Source organism: Salvia hispanica, chromosome 5 (genome assembly GCF_023119035.1).
Source record: "Salvia hispanica cultivar TCC Black 2014 chromosome 5, UniMelb_Shisp_WGS_1.0, whole genome shotgun sequence".
Lineage (NCBI taxonomy): Eukaryota > Viridiplantae > Streptophyta > Magnoliopsida > Lamiales > Lamiaceae > Salvia > Salvia hispanica.
This window is the reverse complement of record NC_062969.1, coordinates 12620333-12627977: the sequence shown is the minus strand read 5'-3', so window position 1 is coordinate 12627977 and position 7645 is coordinate 12620333. Positions and strand designations below refer to the sequence as shown.

The 7645-nt window shown below is 36.3% G+C and overlaps 1 protein-coding gene across 1 annotated transcript; it reads right to left on the bottom strand.

Annotated features, from left to right (window-relative positions):
* Window positions 1-2239: 2239 nt before the first annotated feature.
* On the bottom strand, window positions 2240-7120 carry LOC125187947 (putative late blight resistance protein homolog R1B-14). The gene is made up of 3 exons (XM_048084629.1): window positions 5864-7120; window positions 4264-4539; window positions 2240-4176 (listed from the first exon to the last, which is right to left on the bottom strand). Exons 1-3 carry the CDS (start codon window positions 6863-6865, stop codon window positions 2284-2286), a joined length of 3171 nt encoding a protein of 1056 aa, XP_047940586.1. The 5' UTR covers window positions 6866-7120; the 3' UTR covers window positions 2240-2283.
* Between the last annotated feature and the right edge of the window lie 525 nt (window positions 7121-7645).

Below are 7645 nucleotides of genomic sequence, written 5' to 3'. Positions count from 1 at the left end.
ACGGAGGGAGTATATCATATATATAATATATATTCTTTTAATATATTTTATATAATATGTATTATATATATTCTATTAATTTTATATTATATAATTATATTCTATTAGTATATAAATTAAATTAAATTATATATATATAAATATATACTCCCTCCGTTTCTCCATAGTTGAGGCAAATAAATAGATAAAAAAGTAAAAGAGAGGAAAAGGTAGAGAGAATAATGTATAAAGTGAATAAAGTAGAGAGAATAAAGTAAGAGAGAGTAAAAAGATACCAAATATGGAAACGACTCAACTATGAAGAAACTTTCCGAAATGGAAAAATGACTCAACTATGAAGAAATGGAGGGAGTACTATTTTTTTCGGTTTTTCGGTTTTTCGATTTTCGGTTTTTCAATTTTTCGATTCAGTTCAGTTCGGTTTCTGAAGATCGATTTTCGGTTTTTCAATTTTTCGATTCGGTTCAGTTCGGTTTAGATTTTGAACTAAATTCGATTTTTCGGTTTTCGCAAAAAACCGAACCAAAACCCGAATGCTCACCCCTATTGAAAAAGATAAACTAAAAAGCCCAATCTAAAGTCCAAATATTATACCAAACCCTAATACCTTTCAAACCCTACACCAACCAGATCGGCGCCGCCAAGATGACCGCCGCAGCTTCTGTCTCACCGACGTTCCTTCCACTCGCCGTTTCACCACCCTGCCTCGTCAGTTGTTCCAGCTCTACTTCACGACCGATTGCCTCACATCGTCGCCGTCCACCAACCGTCGTCTACTTCTCTTTTCCTCCTTCCTCTCATTTTCTTCTTCTCGCCTTCATCTCACATCTCTCCATCGGTTTCACGCCACCGGCGATGTTGTCGTCCTGCCGCCACTGCATTCGGCGGTTGCACTCGCCGCCGTCACCCTCTTTTCCTTCACGCCGATGTCGCCCCCGGTGAGATATCTTTCTCTCAAGTTTTCAAAATTTCTAAAATAAACTCGATGTTTTAGTGTTAGATTTTGGTGGGTCTGCACTGCCTAGCAGCTATCGCCTGATTCCAAGAGCTCTGCAGTGCTGCAATCAAAAATAAAAAAATCAGTCCACAAAAATGCACATTCCCTCTTTGGTTAAAACTAAATGGTGGGTTCATATGAGTGTTTTAATCTTTTTTGAGAAGCTATTATTGCTCAATAGGAGCTGCTTTTTTTCAATCTAATGATTGCTATTTCTCAAAATGACTGAAAGGATAAACAAAATAGCTTTACATTTTTCATCCAAAAAGAGCAAAAATGTCTTTTTGATAAACTGTCTCTTTAGATTAGTAAGATTAAAATAGACAGATGAGGCGTCTGACTCTACAAATAAAAATAATGAAATGTTAGTACGAAAATATAAAACTTATTGTATAGAAAAAAGATGTAATAGGTGTGACTTTCTATGTAGCCTATCCCTAGGTTTACTTTTTGTTAGTTCTTCATATTCTAAAACTTCCTCCTATATATCTCTTCTTCCTCTCCTATTTCTATCTTACAGAATACAGACACATCTCCACGCATACTCCAGAGGACGGCCATGGCAGGGTAGTGGTTCGGTGCCGGCCAAGCCCCCACTGGAGCGGTGGCTTGGCCTGAGCTAGGTCTGTCCCTGCACTAGACAACACCTTTGATAGATACTATCAAGCTAAACATGAATGTCTCTTTGGAGGAAAGTTCAAATCGTGTGTTTGGTGGAGGTTTATCTCGCGATGCTTTAGGGAATTGGAGAACTGGTTTCGTAGCTAACATTAGAAGTTGTTCCATTAATTCTGGTTGCAGAAATATGGTGCATATTTCATGGGCTCAAGCTAGCCAAGGAGCTATGATTATGAGACGGAATGAAGTGTCTATTAATTGTCGCTCCATAGTGCAGAAGATTTGTGGCTTATTCCAAGAGTTTGATGCAGTAACGATTCACATGTGCATGAAGAAGGGAATCATTCTGCCAATTTTTTGTCACAATTTCTTGTAGTTTTCAGAGAGGTGTTCATGTTCTTGAGACGTAACCGTTAAGTCTCAGTGGTTGGTTGCTTCATGATAGATTAGGTATTTCATATCATCGTTAGTTTATTTTGTTACCAAACTTTGCCGCTTTTATTAGCAAAAAAATATATACAGATCCTATATAAAATGAAAACATGCTTTTGAAATGAAAATTCTTTACACTCTACCAAATAAGAATTAAATGGTAAATAACTTAAGTCAGCATATAAACCTGATCATGTTATGAAAAATGAGATTAATCAAAATTTTAATACTAACCTTTAATTTCTATTGAAAGAGTCATCAATTTGATTAAACCTTGAATCATTCCATGATGATCGGATATCATGTTCAAGAGTTTGTACCTCTATCCTCCAATTCTTTTCTTTCATTTTCTTTGCCCAAACCTCAGATAAAGGGTGGCTTTCAACTACTTCTATCTTTCGAACACAAGCAAACAAAAAAGATGGGAGTTCTTCCAAATTGTAGCAGTGTTTAAAGCTTAAGAACTCAAGTTTCGGGATGCCAAGCATTTTTATATCCCAACTAACCAAATCAACATCTTCTATTGAAAGAAATTTGAGTTGGCGGAATTCATGCCAACCTATCTCCCAAGTTGGTCCTAGAAAAGCATAGCATCTCAGTTTTAGCACTTGAAGATTGGGTAGTTTTCCGATTACCTTCATGTACTCCCAAGGATATCCTACCCCACTCAAACTCCACCTTTTAAGGCTTGATGGGAGCATAGAACTAGGAATAAGCGGGGCAACATCTTCTAACCCGAGATCCGGATTCACAACGACACATTTAAGTGATTCCAATTTACTAAGATGATATATATGATCTAAGTAATTTAAGGAATCACTATTGTCATCTGGTGCCAATTCAACTTGAATTCCAAGCTTTTTAAGATTAGGCATTTTTTTGAGAACCCTCATTGTACAACTATGGACACTCACACCCAAGAGTGAACACAAGTTTGGTAAAAGGGACTCCTCACAATCTGGATTAGGTAGCTTGTGACCTGAAACATGAAGATGTTTCAACTCCTTCATATTCCATATTTCATTAGGCAAATACGAAGAATTGCTCAGGGATTTTATACTCAAGTATTGTCTCACTCTCAAGTATTGTAGATTCCAAAGTATGGATATGGAAGGTGGGAGGTTTCCATCATAAGTGAGGGCAAGGTACCTTAGTTGAACCAATGTCACTACTTCAATCGGAAATTCGTAGAAACGGATTGCAAGAGCTTCTAAAACCTTCAAATTTCTTGACTTGAAACATAATGGAACTAGATATTGATGTATTGGACCGGTACATAGCAAAGTACGTATAGTTGAGAAGGCCGACATTGCATCATCCATGATTCCCAATAAAATGCTATTTGGAATACATAATCTCTGTTGGCTCTTCAAACTATCTTCCATTGAATTGATATCACCAATATTCAAGATGTGGAAAAACTTACTCTTGATGGCTTCCCTTCGTGATAGATGCCAAAATACTGGATGGAGATCACAAGTCTTGTTATGTTCCAAATCAGAACTCTTTTTAGCCATAACGGTAGTAGAATAAACAAGCTCCTTCAAGCATCTTGCAGCAAAATCCTCAAAAGTTTGAGACGAATTTGGTTCAAGAAAGCCTTCGACAAACCATAAATTGATGAGCTTAGAGGTAGGGATGTCAAACTTTTTGGGAAAACCCCCCGTGTAGAGAAAGCATGCTTTCAAGTGTTGAGGTAAAGCTTCATAACTCGGAAGCAATGAGTTTGATATTTTCATTTCTGCATCCCTAATAACCGGTACTTTTCCAGATGCTACCATGCTCCATTCCTCCAAGGTTTTCTCAAGTCCAGATAGCTTATCCGCGACTGAGAGAATCAGGAGAGGAAGGCCTTCACAACTCTCAGCAATCTTCCTTCCCATAGATTCAAGTCGAATAGGGAAAATCTCATTGCCAAACACCTTCTCGCGAAGAAGATCCCAACTTTCGTCTTTATTTAGGAAACGCAATTTCATCATTCTATCACATGGTCCAAAAAGGCCAACCTTGAATAGTCTAGTCGTAACAATAAGTTCACCCTTGATGCTAGGTAAAAAGTTTTCCAAGATATGCACCGGAGCTTGGTTCCATAAATCATCTAGCACAATGAGGCATTTCTTATGGAGTAACTGCGCGCACAAATCCATAGTTAATGTTGCATCATCCTTTATATTTTGTTTATCAATATAAGGATAGAATTGAGCTAGAGTATATACCAAGATTTCTTTTGATTTATAATTTGAGCCCACATTCACCCACGCACAATGGTCGAAACGATGCATGATTGAGAGGTCTGAAAAAATATTTCTGATAAGAGTAGTCTTACCAACTCCGGCAATTCCATATATAGTCATAATTCCCATTTTTGAAAATAACCTGTCTGGAGAAAGAACATCCTTGGTTCTCTCTACTAATATAGATATGTTGTCGTGAAACATAACTTTCGACCATACTTGATCGTCTTCTTGCATATATTTTTGTACTTTATGTGCCTGCCAATAAGGGAAAATTCACGTGAATGACGAATTTGAATGAATAAAATTAGACAAAGGTGAGAGAAAAAGCAATGTCGAGATTAATACGAGATAGAGAAGTGGGTGTAAAAGATGAGAAATAGAGAAGAAGAAGAAGAGATACTAAAACACAACCCCTATATAACACTGTAATAAAAATAAAAGTAGAATGTGTCATATTTTATCTTTACTATAAATTTTACTTATTTTGATTTACCTAGCTAGTTGTAAAGGATAAAAAGATAGCGTTAACTCATAACCCACTCATTGTAGTGTTGTAAATTACTTTTATTTTATAATCATTCAAAATCTAATAGCTAGATTGTGAATTTAATGTATTAGCTGAATACATTAAAGTCATTAAAGTCATGTTTGGTACGATGGAATAGGATAAGTGAACAATGAAATAAGGAAACGATTAGAATGGAAATTGGAATTGAATGGCTTGTGCTTGGTAAGCGCAAGGAAATTAAAGGAATGAAATTATTATTTCTCGATTGATTTCATTTTTAGGCTTGATAACTACAAATAATATACGAACAAAATGAATATGAACAATTAATCAGTGTGTGTGTGCAGTACGTGAGTTTGTGTATAGTGTGTGTTCATGTGTGTTTATGGGAGCAGTGTGTGTAGTGTTTGGGAAAAAATTTAATTATTAAAAAAATGTTTTATATCTCTCTCCGTCTTCCATTAATTGACACCAATTTTCTTTTTCGTCTATCTCCAATTAATTGATACTCTTACTTTTTACTACTTTCGGTAATAGACCTCATATCCCACTAACTAATTGCATTACATTTTATTATAAAATTAATATATAAATGTAGGACTCACTATCTACTAACCTTTTCCATCTACTTTCCGTTATATTTCTTAAAATTCATGCCAAGTCAAACGGTATCAATTAATAAGGGACGGAGGGGAGTATAAAATTTAAAATTTATAAGATGATATTTGATTGAAATATAATAGGTAATACTTCCTTTATCCCACGTTATTTGAGACACTTATTTTTTGCATTTTTTTTGAAAAAAGTTATACTACATAAATAGTTAATATGGAGAGAAGGTAAAGTAAAAGAGAGAATACGAACAAGAATAGTCATTTTTACAAAACAAGTGCATGAAAGAAATAACTCAAATAATGTGATAAGGAGAGGTTATAATATCAGTGAGGAGTGTAAAAAATGTCACGCTTGATCTTTCTGTTGATATTTAAATGTCAAAATAAAGACGTACCTGACATCGATCCTCAAGAATAAAACATTAGATCAGTGAGTTTTATATTTGTATAGTCGTACCTCTGATATTTCATCATCCATCATATAAACGCGATCATGTTGAGCCTCAGCTAGCCCGCTCCAGATCTCCGCCTCCTTCTTCATTTTCCTCAAAATCAGAATAATTCTGCCCACCACTAGTCTACAATTTCCACAGTTTCTGGCAATCTTCCTCCCTATTTCCTCAAACTCCGGCGGCGCTATGCCCTCGAAAAACATAGACCGTATGTAAGGCCAGATGAAGTCTTCATCCATCAAAGGCGGTATAAGGAGCACAAAGCTCTCGTCGTATTCAGCTACTTCACTTAATTCCGTTGTCAGCAACACCACGCTTCCGTTGTTCTGCTCTGGCAACGATCTTCTCAGCTTGATCAGAACGTCTGTGTCGCGAATGTCGTCCAATCCAACCATGTACCTCCTTCCTTCCAAACTAGTGTACACATATTCCCCCAATTTCTCCTCTCCTAATTGGGAGCTCAGGAGTAACTCGTGATCATCTACTTCTTTTATTTGAGAAATGATGTTTAAGAGGAGTTGTGTGAGGTCATATGTTGAGCCTATCCTCACCCAGGCGCTGCATTTGAAGGAGCCTTGTATGTCGTCATAGACCCTCCGGGCCACAAGGGATCTCCCGGTGCCTGGTTTGCCGAAGAAGGAGAAGAAACCGAAGTCGTCTGGCCTTATCACTCTCATCAAATGATCTTTGAAATCACTGTAGACGTCGGATAATCCAACCATCTTTACGTTACAACCGATTGTCTGTCGTGATGCATAATCATCATTTTCATCACAAGATGGATTGTCGAGATGTTGATTGTAGTCTTCCTTCATCTTCTTTGCTGCTTCCGCGAAGGAGTTGAACTCGTGCGATACTTCCTCCAAGTCTAGCTCCAGAGGAAAGGAAATGGGGGCATCTTCCTCTTCGATATTTGATACAAACTGGGATTCGAGGGAATCTTCTAAGCTGTGTATCGCATTCTGATTTCTTCTTCCAACGCTCTCAATCCGTTGCTGCGGATGCATTCGTCCGATTTTTTTAGGGTTTTTTGTAAGGATGTGAGGTGATTGTGTGCAACATCTAGGATTTCACGACTCGAAGAATCAATGGAAATGTTGGAAGAACATAGGAGTCCTTGTATAGTTTGCTTGAGAGAAGTCGCAGCAGCATAAGCCATTGTTTTTTTCTTTCTTCTGGTTGCAATGTTAATTGTGTGTTGTTTTTCGTGTGTAGTATAAGAAACTGATGTTATATTTGATCATAGTAGTTAATTTGGATTAGTTTAGTTGTGACCTAGTCCTCACCGTATGAAACCAAGAAACCAAACTTAAGTTAAATATTCTTAATCTAGTGGGTGAAGTTTAGTAGTACTCCCTTCATCCATCAAATTTTTGCCACATTTGCAATTTCGGTCCATCCACAAAATATTGTTCACTTTATTTTTTAAATTTTTAATAAATGGACCTCACTTTCCACTAACTCGACTCTCATTCTATTATAAAATTAATATTACTCCTATATAAAAGTGAGACTCGCACCCCATTAGCTTTTTCAACTCTTTTCTTCACATTTTTAAAACTCGCCCCAAAATGTAGACAACATTTGGTGAACGGAGGGAGTAGTCCATATTTTTTCGTCCAACTATATAATTTTCAATTTTGTACTATATTCATTTTAACTTTAATTTTAATTTTGGATGTTTTAATTGAAATATGTACTTATTATCAAGATTTAAGAGTTTATTGCACAAAATTACGACATTTAATTATATTTTTAGAACTAATTATTAATTATAAATTGATAGA

Bases quoted from the DNA above. Each gene is read 5' to 3' on its own strand.
- LOC125187947 (XM_048084629.1), bottom strand. From the start codon at position 6,865: ATGCATCCGCAGCAACGGATTGAGAGCGTTGGAAGAAGAAATCAGAAT. The intron at 4,540-5,863 runs GTACGACTATAC...CCTTATTGGCAG, and splicing joins TGGATGATGAAATATCAGAG to GCACATAAAGTACAAAAATA. The intron at 4,177-4,263 runs GTATATACTCTA...TTGTGCGCGCAG, and splicing joins ATAAATCAAAAGAAATCTTG to TTACTCCATAAGAAATGCCT.